Genomic DNA, 24,124 nt, shown 5'->3' with positions numbered 1-24,124 from the left:
ACAAAACAAAGCAGATAAATTGAAACTGGAAATACAAAAGGGTAATGCTACTCAAGTTCAAGAACTTACACAAATCAATAAGAAGTATACAGAATTGCTACACCATAAGATTATGATTAACTTAGAAAAGATAACAATAAACTCATACTCTACTAATTCAGCACACCTGAGATACTTAACTAATAGAACAAACAAAATAATTAAATCTAAGTAAATAAAAGAAATATTTATTCCCAATACTAACAAAAGAGTTACGGAACTAAATGATATTTTAGAAGCATTCAGACTCCAATTTAACATTGATAATTCCATAAATACTCAAGATACACCTACTAAGGATATAAAAAATACTTAGAAAACAATATTCATATTAAATTAACACAAGAACAAATAGACATTATAAACAAACCAATCAATATGACAGAATTAAAATCACAAATTAAAAAGCTCAAGACAAATAAAGCACCTGGCCCAGACAATATGCTACCAGAAATGTATAAATTAATACCCAATCAAGCCATATCTTTATTATTAAAAGTATATGATATAGCCAATAAAGATTTGAATATACCACCCTCTTGGAAATATTCATTGATATCCCCAATTATCAAACCAGATAAAGATGAGAAACAGTGTTCCTCATATAGGCCAATATCATTACTAAATATAGACTACAAGATGTTTATGGCTATATATGCAGATAGGATCAAACACTTTCTTCCTTTCTTAATTCACAAAGATCAAACAGGTTTTATTAAAGGAAGAAATACTTCAGATAATATTAAAAGAATACTAACATTAATAGATTATAGCAAACATAAAGTCCTAAATTTAAATGTAATCTCATTAGATATTAATAAAGCTTTTGATTCGGTTGACTGGAACTTTCTTTCACTAGTTTTAAAAGAATATAACTTTCCTTCTAATTTTAATAATCTTATCCAAATACTATATGAAAAATCTACTGCATATGTTAAACTGGGATCATATAGATCAGGCCCTATAACAATCAAAAGGGAACTAAACAAGGTTGCCCTTTATCACCATTGTTATTTGCATTACTCATAGAACCCTTTGCAAATCAAATCAGATCAAACAATAACATAAAGGGCATTTGTATTAATAAAATGTTAAACCTTAAAATCCAACTCTTTGCTGATGACATACTATTAACTCTCTTAGATGCAAATGAGTCTTTGAATGCTCTATTTAACTCCATGAATAAATTTCAAAATATTTCAGGCTTAAAATTTAATGAAAACAAAACTAAAATTATGCCCTGTAATTGTAAAAAAAAATAATATAAACAAAAGATTTTCCAAATATATAGTAACAGAAAGTAAATTATTATATCTGGGAATAAATCTACTCAATGAATTAACAGATTCTCTAATATTTAACTATAATGAAATACTAGACAAAATAAAACAAACAATTGGTTACTGGAATAAATATATCTTTTCAACAGCAGGCAGATTATATCTTATTAAAATAATCATATTTCCCAAAATATTATACTTAATACAAAATTTTTCATTGCCACCTCCCAAATATATTATTCAAAGATACAATAAACTAATTTTAAATTTTCTATGGTTTCCAAATAAACCTCGTATAGCCTTAAATAAACATTTGCCAGATTGGGAAGATGGTGGAATTAATTTACCGGATATTGATTTATATATTACCTCATCTGTTATTAAAAACATAACACTATGGTTAAATAATTCATACACACCTATATGGAAACAAGCCCATGAGCAGATTTACATAGAAATCAATTATAATTACATACAAGACAACTTAACAGTAATACCATCACCCCTTATATGGATGTTAAAAGATTATTTTTAGGAAAAGGAATAATATTAATAAATTGCCATCAAACTATGTAAGCTCTACACTTTCAGTGTTCAAAACATATATAAACAAAATACCAAATATTAATTCTTGGATTTTTCTTATTTTCCCTATAGCATTTACACCAAATATTCTAGATACATTCCAAATATCTAAAATAAATATACTTAAAGAAGAAACATTACTCTTTTGGCATCAACTTATAGAGAAAGGGAAAATTCTAACAAAGGAACAGATAATTTATAATTATAATATAAATAAAGACAACTGGCTGTTTTTACAAAATCTAAGGCATTTTCTTATAAATAAAATAGAACAAATGCAACCTTCAGTTAGACATGAAGCTCCAAAACTCATTGAATACCTTATTCTTATCACAAAACAGCCTTATCAGGGTACAGGTTATTTGTCTAATATCTATAAAATTGTTAAAAACAAAAACTATCATGAAAAATCATACTGGGATTATTATACTTTAATAAACAACCATCCTCCAGTTGAAGAAGAAAAAGTAATATTCTAAAATCTTCCAAATTTTCTACATTATCAAAATACTGGCAATTATTCACTTGGAGATATCTACACAGAAGTTTCTATACACCACATAGGTTAGCCAAAATGTATTCTATTGATGATCAATGTTGGAGATGCCATACCAAGATAAAAGCAGATTGGCAGCATGTTTTTTATGAATGTATATGTCTCAATATGTACTGGAAATCCATTAACTATTTTTTTCAGACTGTTTATAATGATAATTTTCAATTAACAAAGTCTTTAATTTTATTCAACTCTCCTATTCCAAACTGTGTACCAAAAAAAGACACTAAAATCCTATGGTCACTATTGGCAATTTCACGTAAAATCATAACTATACACTGGAAAAATGAGGCTTTGCCTATGTTCAAGGAATTTAAGAATTTAACAACAACAGTTGCTCACATGGAAATATTAACAGTGAAGAACAGAACTAAAAGATCTGCTTCTTACTATTACTCTTGGATGAAAGTACTGGAAATACTCGAAAAGATCGAAGAAGATATATCATCTTATGTTTCTAACTTTATATAATATAGAATTTCAATGTTATTTGCATAGACACCAATGTAGATAGTTATATAATGGTTTGAAGTTAGTAATGTTTTAGAATTGTAAATATGTTATTTATCTTTATTTCATGTAATGTTTAAGACATCTTATTTGAAATAATAAAAAAAATATTTAGTGAGAAGTACTGACCATGTTAAACTATGTTCTGGTTTAGTGCACATACCATCACCAACCATTGCTAAATGAGTGAACATTTATTTTATTTTATTTATTTGTTATTTTTACCTGTAAGTAACATGACTCCTAGGGATCATATCTTTCAGCCTCTTAGAACAAGATTTCCTGACAAAGCCAAAATAATACGGAGGGATACAAAATCACAAAATCAGAGAAATATTTTAAATATTTTTCTTAGAAAGCTGATAGAATAGGATTTTCATTAGCATTCATTTTCTGTGGAATATGAAGTCTACATCTCAAAAGTCTGTTATTATTTACTAATTTCAGTTCTCAAAGATTTGACAAAAAAAAACACACATTTTATGAGGAACGCACCAAAAATATGAGACACAAATCTGGACATTCTGTGAAATTGTGGACAGTTGACAGATATGTTAAGGAATCATTTCTATCACAACATAATTACTTTCTAAGTAAACATAATGTAAATGAAGTAAAATAAAACAACATTTTGAAATTAACCTTGAACTATTTATATTTAAGAAATGAACTACTATATAATCACGTTGTGTACGCAAGTAGTAATGCCCAACATGGTGCCTGTTATGCCAACCCATGGGTATTATGAGGCTTAGCTTTGCTGGCAGAAGGCTTTTTCGCCCCTATACGAGTGTTATTTACACAGTAACACACCCCCTGGAGGGCATTATTGCAATTAGAGAATTGGCTGTCTGTAAAATTTATGTGTTTTACTTACCTATTTTTTTATTACTATATTGTTTTTTAATATATATTTTTGTTGTAAAATAGTTCAGCCGCCTAATGTTTCAAACTTACTTGTAGTATATGAAAATGGTATTGGAGGAAGCATTTTACATCTAAAATATAACATTTTCAAAAAATATCGAGATATTTATTTTATCTTTTGGTCCCTTACTCCTAAAATGTGTGGTTTGTTTCCAATCATTGGTGTTTGAAGTCACTAAATAATGACATACATTTCAGTTTCAGACTATTTCATTCAGAAAATGCATGCTAACACAAATCCTATTATTTAAGCAACTTTCCAAGTTTATAAGAGCAATAATTAAAATCTGTTGCTATTTTTGAGCCTTTGCTCCTGCTTTATTTTACGCTTTATCCAGATTACTTGAGCTAAAAGAATAATAGGATGAAACCTCTTAACTTAATGTATGCTAACACAAATCCTGTTATTCAAGCAATTTTATAATTTTAAAAGAACAATATTTAAAATCTGTTCCTATTTTTGAGCCTTTGTTCCTCCCACATACACACACATAGAAGCACACTTCTGCTTTCATGCATGCATACACTCACACAGGTAGACAGAAAGATAAACACACATACGCACAAATAATTTTCATTCTTTATTTTTTATATTTCTTTTAATTTACCCATGATAAACAGCAAAAATGCTGCTTAGCAAGTGTAAAATAATAGATTGATCAATCTCACTCTCACTTTCATACACAGATACACTCATACACACAGATATAAATACACACACACACACACACACACACACACTCTTTTCTATTTTATTTTTTTATTTTTTATTTTACACTTGCTAAAAAATAATGACAGCAGTTAGATTTCTTTCAGTCTGAGCTCCACTGCAGCTTTTTATGCTGCAGTGAAGTGTTGGACTCGTTTTTCAGCAGGCATTACCTGTAGATTAACACCCTGCTGGAGAACGTTCATTCTCTAATATGGGTGCTAATGCACAGGACACCCATTCTCTCAAAACAGTTAATGATACCATGTGATGTAGCGCCAAAAGCTCAATATCACCCACAGTCAACATCTCAAACACTCTGTGAAGTATCTCATTCAAGGTCATGTTTATTTTTGTGCTTAAATTCCTAAACACTTTGCAAAACAAAAATGCAAACAACGTAATATAAATAAACATTAATAGGTATCACTTTAATATAGGGGTTTACTTCATATGCTGTTGACACATTTGTTTGAGACACACATTCTTTCTGCCACTGGCTCATTTTGGCAAGTGCTCTAACTCCCAGTAACTTGTCTCCCATAACATTAACTGTTCTCAACCCTGATGTTAACCCTAAAATCTCTCACCCATTGCCTAACCCTAAAGACCCCATCCCTCCCTAAACCTAAAATCCCCCCTTCCCTCCCTAACACTAAAGTTCCAATTTCACCCTTAACCTAAAGTCCCCTTTACTGCACCTTTCTGTCTCATAAACCTAAAACTCCCTTCCCCATCCCATTCACAGTTGTTCCCTTATTCTAAAATGTCCATCCCCCTTCCCTAACCCTAAAGTCCCTATCACGCTTTAAATGTAAAAATTCCCTTTCCTCCTCCTTAAACCTTAACTCTGGATCACTGCCTAAATCTAAAACTACCCTCTCCCATCCACAATCCCGACGTAAACCTAAAATCCCCATCCCCTCCCTAAACTTATCTACACTCCCCCTCCTGCTTCCCTTCTCCCACTTAGCTAATCCATAGTGGGCACTTGTTTCCATCTATTTCCTAAACTGCGAACAGATGGTGTGGCAGTTGCATGTTTAAACTTGCATTTCAGTTCAAGTGCAAGCAGCTGCATGAATGAGGTAACAGATGTTCGAGCCCCTGGCTGTGAGTTGGATTTGAGCAACTGGGGCTTGACGAACTATAACAATCCCTTGAAACAGATACATTCCTATAGAAACATCTATAGGACAATAGAAGAAAACAGCTGAACTGAATAACAGCCTGACTTTCAAAAGGATGGGTGTACCAAACAACACAAAGTATAACAATGGTACAGATTGGGAGTTAGAGAGTGGAAATGGCATAATGGTTAAGGTGTTTACCTCACAGACACAAGGTACACAGTTTGATTCTCACCTTTGAATGGAAATTAGTTAGGCTTAAAATGACCTGCAAGAGTAGCTAGCCTAGGGCTCACCAATGGACCTATGAGCCTATTTGAGATATAGCATAAGAAACTGTATATGAATGTAGTCCAATGCTCAGTTTAAATAATGGTTAAAACAAAGAAACAAATAAATAAACAAACATAACTGGTATATAGAAAACAATTGCTACCAAGAAAATTATGAGATCTATAACTCTGCCATGCCATTCTTGGATCATCATAAAGATAGTCAACCAAGCAACCTCCCAAAACAAACAAAGTTCAAAAATTCCACAAGATCCAAGGATTAAGCCACACAGGCCCCAAAAAAGGGGGGGGGTGTCTACAAGCTAACTCAGTGTAAACAGATGACATAACTTGGCAAGCCACAAACAGCATTAAGCAGCAACCATAGCTACTGTTAAGTGTCACTGCTGACAATGTAGCCCTATCTTCAATAAATCAGCAAACTAACAATCCAAAATGACCAACACTTCAACTGTTTCATCCTCTGAAGCAACACAGGCAGATCTCCTTCAGGCTGACAAAAACATGGCGGATTATATCCTCCAGCCTTCTACTTCAGTGAATCCCTACAAAAATAACAACACTGACTACAACATTCAGCTCTCCACTCAATCAGACTTAACATGAACATCATCATTTCTGACTTATGTAGCCATGTCTGTTCCTGCCATTTCCAACTCCAAGAAGGTGATATATTGTCATACTTTAGTGGAAATTACACTCATTTAGTGCCCTTATCTTCACTGTGTCAACAAATTCCCAAATCATGTTATTTCTCCTCAGAAAAATATATGCAAAGATGTTCCATTGAGGACCCCTCTTAAATGAGACAGGAAGAAGATGAAGAGTATTGGTTTGGGGGTGCTTGACATGGATGTGGAATGGGAGATGGACAAAATAAATTGAAGAGGTAGGCTGAGAAAGATGCTATGAGGAAATAACAGAAGAAAGATTCATATGATTACACAGGCAAAGGAGAATGATGAAGGATATAGCTCACATTAAGCAAAATGCAGTCCAAGATTATTAAAAAAATTGTGGAAGAGATGTGCAAGGCTTGGAGCCTGAAAAAACTTTTATGAAGGTCTTTGATGTACTGTGGGCAAGAAGAACAATGAAGCAGTCAAATGAATTCAACTTTGACAGAATTTGAGCTTAGAATGTCTTCAAATAAAGGACTTTAGTTTAAATACAGGCAGTCAGAAATGAGAAAAGGAATTTTTTATTACAGATACAGGTTTGACCATTTGGTCATTTTTAAAATGGCAAGATAAAAAATACTTTTAATTGACTGGCAGATTACAAATGAGCTTGCATTCCTATGACACAATCATCATATGCAAAGTTTGCAACTGTATGATAAAACAAATGTAATAGGCCACGGTTCCTGAAAGGTCAAGTCACACAAAGAGAGAGAATGGTAAACAGGTTTAAGAGAAGGAATAATTCCAATCACTGATGCTTTCTGCTTGGAGTAAGAGTGAGGCAGCTAGCTAGGTCTTGCAAGTTGCTGCATGGAAGTAATATTTGTGAACACAAACTCAAAGTAAAGAATTCTTGAAAGCTCTAGAAAGACTACTTAAAATTCCACTAAGACAGCACAAAAGAAGCCTGAGAGGTAGTTATGTGTCTTCTGTCAGTGAGAGCTAAGAGGCCAGTGTTAATCCACAACATGGTCTTACATGTCTCATTTCTGTTGACCTTAAGGTAGTACAAGAGATCATCTCAGGTAACTAGAAATTATTTATTTAATGTAATCATACACATCAATGAGGAATTGGCATTTTATTTAATTGAGAATTGTGAGTGCAGTCTGCAGTTGTAGTAGGAGAACTGCATTAAGCATCTAAAATTGCTTATTCATGAGCTCTTCTTTTTTCCTATACATTTATCTGTATACTGATATGCAGACTATATTTAACTGTAGGGTGTAATTGCCTTGTTAAGTGTTTATCTCAGGCTCAGATCAAAACTTGGAGACTGACAAGGTAGACATTACAGGGAAATAATGAACTACCCAGGGGATCTGAGTGGCCCAGTGCCACTGGTAGAGTACCTCCTCAGTCCGGAAAGATATCTTATTTCCCTGTAACACCCATCCTGTTGCGCATTATTACACTTAGACAATTGGATAACTGATATATTGTTTTGTATTTATTTTATTAGTAGTGTATACACATTCTTTATATATTTGATGTAAAATGGTCCCCCCACCAAATGTTTCAAAGTTGTTATAAGATATATAATTGTTGTTGGAGGAAGTATTTTATATTTTAAATAAAAGTTACACGAGCATTTAATACTGTCTGACAGCTCCAGTGGCAAAGAGAGATAAAACACCGGACCATGACACAGAGGACCCAGGTTATCTGGTTTGGATTAGTGGCTTGGGTGATTGATAGAGTGGCAGGGGGGGATAGGCATACCTATCCCAGGAGGAGGGTGTTATATGAGGTGTCTCTCTGTGATTATCCTCAATGTCACTGGGAGGAAGTGTGATCCAGTAAAGGTGGAAGGTGGATCTGGCTGAGCTACACAGAGATAAGGTGACACACTGCTTGTCCACACTGCATACCCTTCTTGGATGTAGCTGCATTGTCTCAAGAGGGGGGGCAATGCAGGTAGGGCATAAGTACAAAAAAATGAAAACAGACACGCATGCCCTGGGACACCTTTAGCATTCACAGCTGACCCCAGCAAGACCACAATAGTCTGGGGAGGTAAGAAAAAAGGTGGTAGACCTGGCATGGATGTGGGACACTGGGGTGCTGGGCTGGTAACAGTGATGGAAAGGGGACAAAAAAGTAATTTAATAATGTCTGCACATACACACACACACACACACACACACACACACACACACACACACACACACACACACACATACTCACTGATACAGGGACAGTAACATATATACACATTCAAACAGACAGATGCAGAGACAGAGAGACAGTGTCTCACACACATAGTGTAAAGGCCACCATTGGTCTCCCCCTGAAAAGAAGCCATTAGCCTAATGGGACAAATTCAGTCAACAAAGGATTAATAGAACAAAAAATATACAGATACTCGGATGCAGGGTCATATACACACACACACACACACACACACACACACCTAGATGCGCATGCAGAGTGACAGTGTTTTATACATATAAAGAAACCCAGATGCACATGCAAATGCAGACACACACACACACACACACACACACACACACACACACACACACACACACACACACACACACACACACCTAGATGCGCATGCAGAGTGATAGTGTTTTACACATATAAAGAAACCCAGACGCACATGCAAATGCAGGCACACACACACACACACACACACACACACACACACACACACACACACACACACACACACACACACACACACAAAATCTTCCTAGTGACTGCACCCAGTTGCATAATTGTGTACATCTAAGATATCTTATTGTGAACATATGAATGAAGAAATACATAAATAATAGCAACAGTAATAACAAAAACATACAGAGGGGAGCTCATCACAATTCCCTGATACACACATACACACATGGCTACATGCACAGCCATATTACATGGGTCCTTTAAATGCTGCTGCTGCAGTTGCTTGCATTAGTTTTGTTTTATATTTTTTCCACACTAGCTGACTGTGATTGGCGAGGAGAAGGGAAATAACAAATAAGCGACAAGCTGGATACAGATAACCACAGAAGCAGCTAGGAGACGCAAAAGGTTATTGTTAAAGCGCTTTCATCAGAATGCATCACAGACTTCTTCAGAAACATTTAACAAGGAGAATCACACTGTTTCAATATCCCTCCCATACATAAACACATGACCAAGTTAACCAATCAAAGCTTGACAAAGAATAATGTCAGCAATATATACTATGCAAAGTTAAAAAAAACTATTCAAATAATCACACAATAAAAACATATATGCTATATAGAACAAGAATGCAATTTCAAAACACTGGAAATAGACATGTTCTCATTTAGGCCAGGGTAGTTATAGGCATTTAGCTTAATCTGACACTTAAGTTCCCTTAATTCAATGAGGTCATTCCATGGGCCCCCTCTTGTATTTTTTCTAACTATATCCAAACCAAGAAAACCAAAACAGTGTTCAGGGTGATCTAACACATGCTTGGCCAAGGCATTTTTAAGATTCCCTTTCTTAATATCCAAGACATGTTCATGTATTCTTTCCCTAAATTTTCTTTGGGTTTTCCCAACATAAAAACAGGGACACTGAGAACATTGAGCCAAATAAAATAATTCCCACAGAGTTACAGTTAGAAAAAACCTTGGTGTGAATTTGCATTGTGGCTACTCATCCAGCTTGTTCAACAGCTTACTCAGAAAGTCTCTGTTCTAGCAGCAAAGGTTGGACTTCTTGAAACAGAATCCCAGGCTGCAACTATTCCTCCAGGACCAAAAAAAAAAAAAAACTGTTTCCTGCCTTTCCTGGAACTAGTGTAGTCCAGATACAGATTTGCTGTATTCAGGACTTTTTATAAGCTTCTGAACAGTGCTCTTCAATTTTTCCCTTAGATCTGCTAGTTATCTGCTCTCCTGTATGTTTACTAGCTTATTAGTCTAGCACTTTACCAGACTTCTTGTAGCAATTATTGTAGCACACAACAGTGCTACCAGCACTAAATGGTCTACAAGGAAAGAGCTCCAGTACTTATTATTAATGCCCACCCCTCCAGGAATGTCTAAGTTCAGTTCCCTGTGCTTTCTCCTATTAACCTGGTGAGCTTGGGCATCCTGAGGCAATGTACCAACTGCCTCATGTACACTGACAACTCTCTTCTCTTCTCTTACCCCCAACACTCAGACTTGTGAGCGATGCACTTATATATCCAAATTGGAAGCCATGCACTCTGCAGCCAAGACTGGAATAGCTGGTCAAGAGGAGAAGGTCAACACTTGCACCACACCACATGGAACACATAGCCCTCCAGAACATACACCAGCACTGCCTTCACATAAAAACACAAACCACACACCCACCTTCACAGAGGCACTCAATAAAAATCTACACAAACAGCAGAGACCACCAAGGCAGAAACACACTCCACCACCACAACACAAAACTAATCATGAGACACATAACTCTTCTAAACAGTGTGCCACTCAACCAAAGCCCCTAAGGCAAAACAGCATGCCCAACACACTAGTCGTAGGTGACTTGATAGTGAGGCACACTGAAATCCCACTCACTAGGTTAAATAAGGAGAAAGTAACAGTCATTTGCCTGTCAGGTGCCAGGATCCGCCACATAATGCATGCACTCAGGTCCCTCAATAACAGATACAAATATGACTTTGTAATTGTACATGTGGGTGTGAATGACCTGAGATGTACCTCCCTGGACCACATGAAAAGAGACCTAGAGGAGCTATCAGATTATGTAGCCCAGACAAGTATGACCCTAGCCCTGAGCAGCCTCCTACCATCACCCAGAATGATACCACAGAACAAGCAGAAAACAATTGGCTAAGTTTCTGGTGTCATTCTTAGGGGATCCAGTATCTGTCTGCCTGGGATGACATGACTGACAGACCTAGATGCTTTGCCAGAGATGGCCTGGATCTGTCACCCCTGGGCTTCCGGATACTGACCAAGACTCTTGCCACCCCTATAGTGCCTTTATTTAGGCGGTGTTCCAAAGACAAAATTATTACCTAACAGTTACAAACAAATGCAGAGAGGGTCATGCTACTCAACACTAGAAGTCTAAATCTCAAAATGCACTCGCTCCAGGCACTTGTTAAAATGGAGAACATCGACATTTGTGCTGTAACAGAGACCTGGTTCAAGGCAGCAGATAGCACCCCTACACTACCAGGCTATAACTCATTCCATACCTTTCAGTCCCAGAACTTGGACTGAAGTTTCAAAGGCACTGGTGTTTCCATATTCATAAAGGATGTGCACACCTCCAGACTGGTAACCCAACATGACACATCAGAGATACTTCAGGTGCAGCTAACATTGAGTAAGACAGTGATTCAGGTTGTAGCCTGCTATAGGTTCCCAACCATGGCCCAAGACTCACACTCCATGTTCCTAAGCACCCTGGAGAATATTAGGGTCCAACCCAATACTCTCATACTGGGCGACTGCAACTACCTCTCCATTAACTGGGAAAACTACGCATGTACCAATACACTTGCTCAACATTTCCTGGAATCCATGAATTCCAATGCCCTGGACCAGCTCATTCTTACCCCCACTAGAGATAGCAACATCCTTGACCTGGTCATTATTAACATAGCTGACCATTGCTCAGTACCAATAGTCAGCTCCTCCCTGTTAGAGCCGATCACAAACTAATCACCTTGGAAATCCACATCTCTCCCCCCCCCCCCCCAACCTGCAAAGGTAACCACCATGAAAAACTCCTCCAAAGCTAACTTTGGGCTCCTAAAAACAGAGGTGGCTAACTTCACTGCACCAATGCAATTGGAAAACAGCTGCATGACTGCCAAATCCTACATGAATGCCCTGTACAAACACGTACACAAATGCATGGATCCTGCCATACCCAAAAGAACCATGATGCTCTCCTTCAAAAAAAGGAAGCCAATCTGGTGGTCCCCTGCCATAAACAAACTCTACAACTGAAGGAGGAAACTGATGAGAAATAAGGTGAAATCCCAAGACTGGAAAAAACTCCCTTATCAGCCTCAACAAAAAGTTGAGATCCGTCATCAAATCCTCTAAAGCTAGCCATGAAAGCAGAATTGCAGCAGACAATAAAGACAACCACAAGGCCTTCTATGGTTAAGTAAAGAATCTCCATGGCAATACCCAGATTTGCTCAGAGCTGTTGCACAATGGCACCACCTATACCAAGCCAACAGATATTGCCAATATACTGGCCGACAGATTCAGTGCCAACTTTAGCCCTCTCTCCCCCCAAAGGACCAATCACAATACCAGTAGATTGCCAGGAACACAGTATTACTGATGCACAGGTTAAAACAGCACTGTCCAAGGCCATGAATACAGCTTCTATACGACCTGACAATATCCCTGGCTGTGTTCTACATGAACTACAGAGTGAACTGACACCTCACCTGTGTGCCCTGTTCAATCATAGTCTCACCTCAAGCTTTGGCCCTAGCGAATGACGCACTGCTACAGTCATCCCTCTCCACAAAGGAGCAGCGACTACAGACCCTGGGAACTATCATTCCATTAGCCTGACAAGTCTGATATGCAAAGCTATGAAACACATCATCATGGACCTAATAAACAAAGCTATATGGAACCTCCAAACTCTGGATCCCACACAGTTTGGTTTTGTGAAGGGTAGATCATGCCTGCTCAACCTGGTTGACTTATTTGAGACAGTCACCGGAGCTGTGAATGAAGGCAAGGTGGTTCATATAGCCTACCTTGATCTGGCCAAGGCCTTTGATACTATTCCCCACTCAGGAATCATAGAAAAACTCACTAAGCTAGGCGTCAACCCCTATATCACTAGGTGGGTTGCAAACTGGCTCACAGAACCCACAGCATGAAAGTAGCTGACTCCAAGTCAGACTGTCAACCAGTCACGAGTGGAGTCCAACATGGTTCTTTCCTGGTTCCTCTACTGTTTGGTATCTACTTCTCTGAAGTCCAGGCCAACATGAAGAGACTATAGCTGACAAAGTTCACAGACGATTGCAAGTTGGTAACCATAATTAACTCCCCAAGTGATGTTGACATCCTACAAAAAGGCCACTGAGACCAATGACAAGTGTCAGAACCATAGCCTTAAGCTCAATGCCAAAAAATGTGTCATCACCGCCTTTGGGAAAAAACCCAGTTCCCATGAATTACCACAATGATGGTAGTCCACCGAACACAGAAGGCGTCATAAGAGATCTGGGAACACAGGTTGACAGCAACCTCTCTTTTGACCACATTGCCACTGTGGTCAGAAAGTCCTTCTATGTGGCACATCTCATTACTAAGGGTTTTGCATCCAGGAAGAAAGAGGTCATTGTCTCCCTCTACTCTTCCCTCATTAGGCCAATCATCAAGTAGAATGCCCCATTTGGCATGTACCTTACTAGACACCTGCAACAACTGGAAAGGCCACAAAAATACCTCACAAAGAGGATCTTTGGCCTTAAACTCTTGTCCTATATGGACACTCCAACTCCAAACTCCAACTATTCTCTGTCTCATATCCCCTACTTAGAGGCAATCTCTGCTTGACTTACAAAGCCATGTTTGACCCAGCTCTGTTAGAAATGCTACATCTAAAGAAATCCCAATCCCTCCACACTACATGCTCCAGAGACCTCAACCTCATTACCACAATCAACAGAACAAGCTGGAGGGACAGGTTCATAACCCAGAGACTGCCCATCCTATGGAATAGACTTCCCATACATGTCAAGCAGAGCACCTCACTGGCCCTCTTCAACAAAAATCTTGATGAGTGGATGGGAAATAGAAACTTCACCCCAGGGATCACTCCAGTGGCTCTACTTGACAGAGGCACTGGGAACTAAGGTCAGTGGCATGATGCCAGGGTAATCCTATGGGCTAGGCTTGTAAAGGCTCCAGAGCCATTAGCCTAGTATACACCTATGAACCTATCTATGAACTTAATATTATAATTAATTCAATAGGCAATCAGAAGGTCTTTTCAGCTATATTAGAAAGTTAACAAGTAGTCTACAAGTCTATACTGAAATTAGCTCCAGTGATAACGCAATTTATGACACAAGGACTTTCCTTGCTGTGGACAAATTTTCTTCCAACTTCATTTCTGTCACCTTCCCCTCTGTACCCACCATTCCCTCTCAAATCTACCTTCCTGATATCAAATTGGACCAAGTCCTTCTGGCACTTTCCTAAATTAAAAGCACTACTTCAGTAGGTCTTGGCAACATTCCTGAATATCTGCTAAGCATAAAGTCACACTTAGCAAAACCACTCCATCAACTCTTCAGTCTGAGTCTTTCAATGGGTTATGGTCCCAAGGGATGTACAATGGCAATTAAGGTGCCCTTGCATAAAGGTGGTCCCTGTATGCCTGTTAATCTTACTAGAATTATTTGCAAAAATATGGAATGCATTATATCTGAACTAATAAACAATGCTTTCTGTCATCATCACTGTTTACCATTTAAATGGTATTTTATGTAAAGATGACACAGCCATTATAAATTGGGCACATGTTTTGATAGCAGACTCTGCTTTGACTGACATGTCTCTCTTGTAAAACTTTTAAATCAGGCGAAAAGGAATCAAGAAGAGCTGGCAAATCGACTAAGACAATTTATTGTAAGCGCTTTCAGCAAGGTGCTTACCTCGCCTTCTTCAGACATACACACAAAATCAATTAAGCAGTCTTAAATAGACAAAATAATCATGTTAATTAGTTAACTTAAACGTAATAAAAATTTAAAGGTACAGGTTGAATAGGGGATATCCTTACCATATGGTTAAGAATATTCAGAAAGAGGTAGTGTTCAAAAGGAGTATAGGTTATTTTGTACCCTTATTGGACAAAAAAGAAGAGACTATTAGTATGGAGGGTTGCTCCGGGAAAGATATTTTGGTAGACCAAAGTAGAGTATTAAATTCACAACATTCTGGTACGTATCACAGTAGTTTTTTGTGTACGTTCTCCCTTGACTACCATCTTATTAGAGATATTCTCAATAAAAATTGGGAGATCATTAAAGGTGATGAAACACTGTTGAAAACTTTGGGTATAAGACCAAAGATCACTTTCAGGAGGGGGCGTAATTTAAAGGCCATATTAGAAGTTAAAAGAAAATCACAGAAGAATAGGCCCACAGGTATGTTTAAATGTGGTTCCTGTTCTCAATGTAAATTCATCAATGCCACCAATTATGTTTGTATAAATGATAGAAATTATAAGATCACTGGTTGGCATAATTGTGACACCAAGAGTGTCACATATGTAGCATTATCTCAATGTAAAGCTTACTATATAGGAAAAACTGAAAGAAAATTCAAACAACGTGTATATGAACATTGTTATGCCATCTTGAAGAAAGACACTAATAATGCATTGGCTAAACATTGCCTGGATCACCCCGGACATAGTTTTAAGTTCACCATTCTGCAACATAGAATGCAGGATTTCAGGGGGGGACCTTGGCAAATACATTTAGAAATAGATGAATTAATGTGGCAGATTAAGACTAGAGCCCATATTTACCCTGGATTAAATGAAAACATCTGTATTAAATGTATTTTAAAATTATTAGCCCTCAAAAGATGACAGTTCACGTATTAATTATATATTGTGAAACATAGTTATGGTTGGGTGAATGTTGTACTTAAACATCAATTGCCAACTTATATATCAATTGTTAAGTTATAGGAATCATTAACTAGTAGTTTTCTATAATAACAAATTTAGGTCATATGTTGTTTACTTATTGGTAGGATAGATAGCTGGTTTATTTAAGTTGAAATGGATTCAAATGTATGCTTGAATGCTATCTTCTGTTATCTGTATACTCTCTATTTCACATTTGGGTTTTCTTTTACAAGTATGTATTTATGCTTCGTGAGAATTTTAACATTTTTAGAAGAAATGTATATCATGTTTTTTAGGTTATTATTATTTATTCAATAATAGTGTTTTCTATAAGGTTTAATACTGCATTTGCTTTGATTTAATGTACCTTTAAATTTTTATTACATTTAAGTTAACTAATTAACATGATTATTTTGTCTATTTAAGACTGCTTAATTGATTTTGTGTGTATGTCTGAAGAAGGCGAGGTAAGCACCTTGCTGAAAGCGCTTACAATAAATGGTCTTAGTCGATTTGCCGGCTCCTATTGATTCCTTTTCGCCTGATTTAAAAGTTTTATTTTGTTTTTCGGTTTTTGTTGCATGTCTCTCTTGTGGTTGGAAAGTCCTACTGCTATGTACAACTTATCCTTTGTGATATTTCTTCAAGGTCCAAAGAAGTTATAGTCCCACTTAACTTATTCCTTATTAGGTCCATCACTGAATGTAATGCACTCATCAGTATGTGCTTTGCTAAACACCTAAACCAGCTTGAGAGATTACCCTGACAGACTCAAATCACTGTCCTTCTTCTGACTGATATACAGACTCATGAAGTGTGATCTCTGCTTAGCAGTCTGTTTTTTATGACCCCCACACTCTTTGAACTCCTTCACCTAAGTATAACCAGTGGTAAAACAAATATCCCTTCTCAAGACCTGAGTATGTACTATCACACATCACCAGATAGCATGACAGATACCTAATCAAATATTTCCACAATTTCTAGACTAGGCTGCCTTTACCTATCAAGTGAAGTTATTCACTAGCAACCATTAAAACCAGTCTTAATGACTTGAAGGGCGATAGTAAATTTTCATCAGGGATATGTAGACAGTCTACTTCATGGACGATTTTGTTAATTCTCAATAGCACTAGAGGATGTGGCTGAACATCTGGAAGATTTCCATTGGCCTTAAACTTAGTAAGAACCTATGAATCTACAAAAACATCCCACCCAGGAGTTAAATATATGCCTAGTAGAAAGACTTGAAGTGTAGTAGTACAATACATAGAATTTTTTGTTTTGTCCACTCACAATCCTCATACATTGCCATATTCTCATGAGCTGGGACACTCCCAGCCCCATTTAGGCAAAATATGCTTATTATTGATCTGTCTCAAAAGGGGCAGCCCCAGTGGTACAGTGGTTAGCGTTGCCATCTCACAGCAAGAGGTTCTCTGGTTTGATCCTCGGCTGGGGTGCCTTCTGTGCGGAGTCTGCATGTCCTCTCTGTAGTCGCATGGGTTTCCTTCTGGTGCACCAGTTTCCTCCCAAAGACATGCTGTAGGTGCATTGGACACCCTAAATTGGCCCTAGGCATGAGTGTGTGCAAGTGTGTGCCTTCTGTGGAAGGTTGGGCGCTGGGCTGGCAACTGGACATCATAAAACTCCACTGCCAATCATGAGCAGACAGGTGATCCACTGTGGTGACCCCTAACCCGAAAAGCCAAAAAAAGAAGAAGAAGATTGATCTGTCTCTCAAGAATTATTAAAGCACAGTAAGGCAATTGTTTCTAAAGTGTGTATTACTAATATGGCATTGCTCAAAAGGGCCAGAGGATGAAGGTTTTCCTGACAGACTCTGAAGAAATTTCAAGAAAAATGCAAAAAATAGGCCAGTTTTTAAGAAAGCATGAATTAGATGCAGGGATGGATAAATAAACAACAACATTTTGGAATGAAGGCTACATTATTATCATTATCTGGCATTTTGAAAGCATTTAGTTTTCCATGTATATACTATTTATTGTATTTTTCTGTTTTGCCTTAGATGGAAAAGTACAGCAAACATCTGGAGGCACTTGTAGCTGAAAGGACCCAGGACTTGATGTATGAAAAGCAAAAAACTGACCGCCTGCTCTACAGTGAGAACAATAATATAATGTGTATCTAGAGTATCTAGACATATTGCTATTTAAAAACCTTTGATGGGGGGCATTCATGTTTTACTGACTAGTCCACTAACTACATTTTCTTCTCATGCCTAGAATCTTTTGAAGCAGACAAAATGTTTTGCTCTGTGCTTATTTCTAAAGAAATATCAGTAATATTATCTGCCTTCTGCACTATGTCAACCAAGCAGTATTTTCAAACATGTCAATCAGTCTTAAAGGCAAGTGCAATCCCAGTGAATCTGAAGGAGTGCTAATTCCTTCAATATAAAATAGGATTTGTAACAGTAAAACCTCCTGACCTGCACCATTACAGGGACAAGATTAAACAGCTGAAAGTCAAAGCATGCTGTGATGTCCTTGCACTGACTCAGTAATCAAGGCAACTCAATCCTCACCACTGGCAACAGCTAGGGGATGTACACATTGGGAGGATGACAAGTACACTCACAGTAAAGTGCAATTTCCTTTAAGAGCACACATAGATCGCAGTCAGTCTGGGGATGGTTTCTCCCTCTTTCTTCAGATCCCCAATAAGACTTCCCACTGGCACAGCTATAGGGTTGAGATCTCAGCTGAGTGACCAAGCTAAGACCTCCAGCACCCTCTCTGTCCAACCAGTGCTTCGTGTCCCTGCCCAAGTAGCTCTCACACACACACACACACACACACACACACACACACACACACACACACACACACACACACACACACACACAAACTTTGAGATTTGATTGATATACAAACACACACACACCTGGGAAAGGTTGGCACAGGTTTACTAGCTATGTCCCCTTTTGCCCAGACTATAAGGTAGTTCCACCTGCCAGCAGCCACCCTTATCAGCTACTGTAAGTCTCTTACAAAGGGTGTCCAATCCTACTGTGTAATGTTACTATTAATCCAAATGGTAGTTTTGACCAAGTGCCAGGCTTTTAGGAGTGGCCTGTAAAGTGTCACCAAATACATATGCTAGTACTCTGAGAACTTAAATATGTGTCACAAATATCAGCCACAATTAAAAAAGTTTAACTATATTTAATAATAAATAATAAAAGAACAAGACAATACTCAGTCAAATCAACACAATAACTTCAGAGTTCAAAATTACAGGAAATATTTTAAAACAACATTGCAGGACAGTCTCAAATAAATACAGAAAACATCTAAACTAATCTTTACTATATTCTTATCTATATCTAACACAGATACTATGCCCTAAGTCTTACTTACAGAGCCAGGCAGATGATGATGATGAGTGGATGTTCTTGCTAGGTCCAAGACAAAATACGACATGCCCAGTTTCTCTCTGAGAGAGTTCTTAAATTAATATCAAATTTTACTGCTGGGTTAGCCTGGATGACATCACTTTTTGTCACCTGACTTCAGTTCCCAAGTTAAAATAGAAATTAACATAATTTAACATCTCTCTATTAAAAATACATATCTCTCAGATTTTTGCCAGATTTTGGAAGTCATAAAACAATAAAACACTTTACATTTTAAACCTAGTAATTACTTTTCTTTCAAGATATTAGAAAAACTTATAGCTGTAGACATTGGGTCTGCTATTGAACTGAAACTGAGAGATAACATCTGTTGCTTATGGCCTAGCTATAAAGTAACGTAACCTCAACTATTCCTAAGTTTTGCAGGTTAATCTTCTATGTTCCAGCAGGGTATGCTGTGGTTACATTCTTGAAGCTAAGTATATAACATACAGTTCTGTATAAATCATATCAATATTCACAAATGACAGAGAATGATATGTAAAATTCCAGATAGCTGGGCTGGCAGCATGACACATACATTATAATGTAAAACAGAAATTAATTTGCTACACATGTTCTAAAATATATATACAACTAAAATCTATGATCAGTTTGAAATTGCAGAATAAAGACTCGGTATCATGCACATCACATTATTTTAAAGCATAGTAAGAATAAAGCATATACCAGTGTTTGACAAAAGCAGTTTAACTTCCTGACACTTTTATTAATAAGGATGTATTGTTACCATATAGGTAGTCCACTTAGTAAGAGCAAACCTATTTATTTCTTGAAATAGTTCAAGCCAGTGTTGCTTAATGCATCTTGATACAAGCATAAGTAGCTTTTACATGTATTAGATGTATGAAGAGATGAACAATGACTATAGTTGTGTTCCAATTAAATAAAACAAAATAAATGTAAAAAACTATCCAAATCAGAATTTGGTGTCCACTTTTAAGGCAATGGAGTTAGTAATCTCAGGAAATTTAGAGATTTCTGGGCTTTATCACAACTTTTTTAACACTGATTATTTATCAGATATGCAGTGCAGTCATTTATTTATCTCATTACCATGTCTATTTGCTTTTCTTATTTAAAAGAAAGACTATTGCAAGATGTTTTCCCATGTGCAGACTCATCAGCTGTTGCTAGTAGATGATTCTCAGGGCTGCATAGATAATGCATCTGTAAAACATGATTCATACCTCTCATCTGTACAGATTTTTGCAGAATGTCCAGATGATAAACCCAAAATATTGTTCAAAAAGAGAAATATTTTAGATAGAGAAAGTTTTTTAATTGACATTATCTCTGCTAACAAAGAAAATGTGACTTTTTCACGTGGGATGTGCAAAGCTTGTTGCTTTATAACCAATGGTAAATGTTATTTTTTACCATCAAAATGATGTCACGCTTTATGCTAATAAAAGATTTTCTTATGATACAGAAGTGTTTATGCTGCCTCTTGTCAAGGCTGTCAAACCTATTAACATATGAATGACATCTAGGAAATTCTCTAAAAGAATTTTGGAGCATAATTATGATATAACAACTGATAACACTGATAATGCTTTGTATAGATATTTAACAATGTTCACTGAACATAAACGTTTATTTTTCATGGTTTAGAAGTTTACAGGGAAGGGACTTTAAGAACAGTATTGCTCAGAAGGAAAGTTTATGGCAAATGAGAGTTGGAGCAGACAAATTCCCAGGTTTGAATGGGGTTATAAACATTAAATGTTTTCTTAAAAATCGAAGACCTAAAAGTTGTGATTATTTTTTCTAATTGTTAATTATTTGATTATTATATGTTAATTTAGAAGTATATTTGTACTGAATGTTGTGTAATTTCCTGTTACTCTTATGAAATCCGTTTGATGACAGTGAACTAAAGCACTTAGTTGTTGTTGCTGTTTGTCTTTCGGCTTTTTCCCAGTAAGGGGTCGCCACAGCGGAACTCCGGTCTGCTAATGGTTGGCACTAGTTTTTTTTACAAAACGCAGAAGTGCCAGCTCGACGCCCAACCTTCATCGAAGGCACACCTATTTACGCACGCATGTCTTTCGATTGCTACCCAACCGCGGGGAGGACATGCAGTCCCCACAGTATACATTCTATTTCCAGAGTAATTTTTATATGTGAAATATCTTTGTCAGATTGCTTACAAGAATGATAATGAACTTCATAATTCAGAAAATAAGTAGCCAGTTTAGGAGGAGCAAAATATGCATTCTGGAAAATCATAAATTGGGTATATAATTTAGTAAAATTAATATTTACATTATCAGTTTATATTATTTATTTATTTACATTTGCTTACCAGGAAAGTCCAGCTTGGCCAGAAGCCCATTTTCAGCAGAGGCCTGGAGAGAAAAACTCCACAGAAATATAAGCAAAATAGAATAATTCGTACAATAGTATACATATATTAAGATGCAGAATACACATCATTTAGTTAATCTATACAAAGAAGTATTCAATACAGTTTTCTAGTAGATACAGGTTCGAAAAATAAAACACAAGCATTTCAGTAAAGATCACTTGGAAAAGTAAAATTAGTACTGTGTACATATTAAACAATAGTTATGAAAAAATGAAATTTCCTTTATATACATACATATATATATATATATATATATATATATATATATATATATATATATATTTAATAGTAATAACACTGAGGAGAAGTAGAAAAAGAGATAAGGAGTAGACAGTGTGTTGAAGATATCTATATTATTATAGATATCTTCGCAGTCAGGTTTGGTGCAGGAGCAACTCTAGTGTTTGGATAGATGTTCAAACAGTAGTTATTTGAAATTGGTAGATTCACGTGCGTTTCGGAGGGTGTAGGGTAGAGAGTTCCATAATTTGGCTATTTAATTTGAAAATAAGGCCTTGCCATGAGTGAGATGTGCATTGTAATTCTTGTACCTATCAACACCTGCCTGTAAATATCCGATGTCATTGAGTCCAGCATTATTATGGACATAATGTACTACCATATTGTTTTAAATATATTGTGAGAATTATTTTTTTATAGTATGAAGATCAGTATCATACACTTGTATGTATGTTTGTGTGTGTGTGTGTGTGTGTGTGTGTGTGTGTGTGTGTGTGTGTGTGTGTGTGTGTGTGTGTGCTGAGCCTAGCTAACCATCTAGTAATCCTCTTATGCTCAGAGACAACTCTTGGTTAACAGACAACTGTTCCAAACTACTAATGTTTTCTGATTAGGTTTACTCTCTGTTTATAAATGCCTATTTCCCAAATTGTTTGACCATTTTCTCATTAATTTTTTGTCATTTTTTTCTGTTATTAACTATTTACAAAATACACTTGCTGCTACCTTCAAAGGCAGAAGAACAGTTAGACCTTAAATTTTAATGGAAAAATATGCCATTTTTATGTCATACCATATAAAACAAATAAAGACAGAATTTCTTTATAAAAAGACATATCCTTTTTAGCTGTAATGCCACAATAATACTACAAGTTAATGCTGCTGATAAATTTTGTATCCCTTACATTTAGATAACTGACAGCTGTCTTTTCTTTTCAACTAACTGCCCTTCGACTGTTGCATTTTGAATTCCAATTCAGTATTCTGGCTTTAATTTGACCCTGTGCAAAGTGTGGATATCTCTTTTTTACTTTAAAATCTCCAATAAATAAATAAAGACACATGGATGTTACCTTTGCATTACTTATTGTATGACTTGCTAGCAGAAATAAGTAGCAGACACCATGATCTCAAATATGTGCATGTCTCTCAGAACAAGTAAATTATATATATTTAGGATAACATTTTAAATAAAGAAAAACATAACTTTTTTGAGTCTTACTAATTTCACAACAACACGCTAATGATGTAATAAAGTTATATACTGAGTTTCTAACCCTGAAAAAGTTACCTATCTATCTATTTAGCTATCTATATTTGTTGAAATTAAAATTTTAAAGATGGCATTCAAATGTATATAATGGTTACAGGCTAATGTCTATTATAGCACTGCTGATTTTATCTCTCAATACTGGAACATACTTCTGAACTTTTTAAAAAATATATTCTAGCAAATTTTCCAAATTTTAGGAAACATACACAACTTTAAAAAAAAAAAAATAGCATTCCAAGTGCCTTTAAGACTACTGATGGCACCCAGCAATACTGGACCATATTTCTGAACTTGTTTTGAATATTCTAGCAAATTGTCTGTGCTTAAAAACAAACACACACACACACACACACACACACACACACACACACCTACACAAGTTTCTCTTCATGTTATGTTCTTCATTGCATTTGTGTCTTAATTTATGTGGGGTCATAAACCCACTAACAGAAAATAACTTTCATATTCAAGAAAAAA

At 36.3% G+C, this 24,124-nt stretch overlaps 1 protein-coding gene across 1 annotated transcript in view; it reads left to right on the top strand.

Moving 5' to 3' along the window:
* LOC122792777 (atrial natriuretic peptide receptor 1-like) overlaps positions 1-24,124 on the top strand; it is a 1,260,614-nt gene that overhangs the window by 1,123,217 nt on the left and 113,273 nt on the right. The window contains exon 19 of the mRNA XM_044060347.1: positions 18,354-18,447. Within this exon, the coding sequence (XP_043916282.1) occupies positions 18,354-18,447 (94 nt within the window). The remainder of the gene's footprint in view (positions 1-18,353; positions 18,448-24,124) is intronic.

This window comes from Protopterus annectens, chromosome 2.part0, assembly GCF_019279795.1.
Source record: "Protopterus annectens isolate FY-2018-M chromosome 2.part0, PAN1.0, whole genome shotgun sequence".
NCBI lineage: Eukaryota > Metazoa > Chordata > Ceratodontiformes > Protopteridae > Protopterus > Protopterus annectens.
The sequence above is the reverse complement of the archived record's forward strand: the minus strand, read 5'-3'. Positions and strand labels throughout refer to the sequence as shown.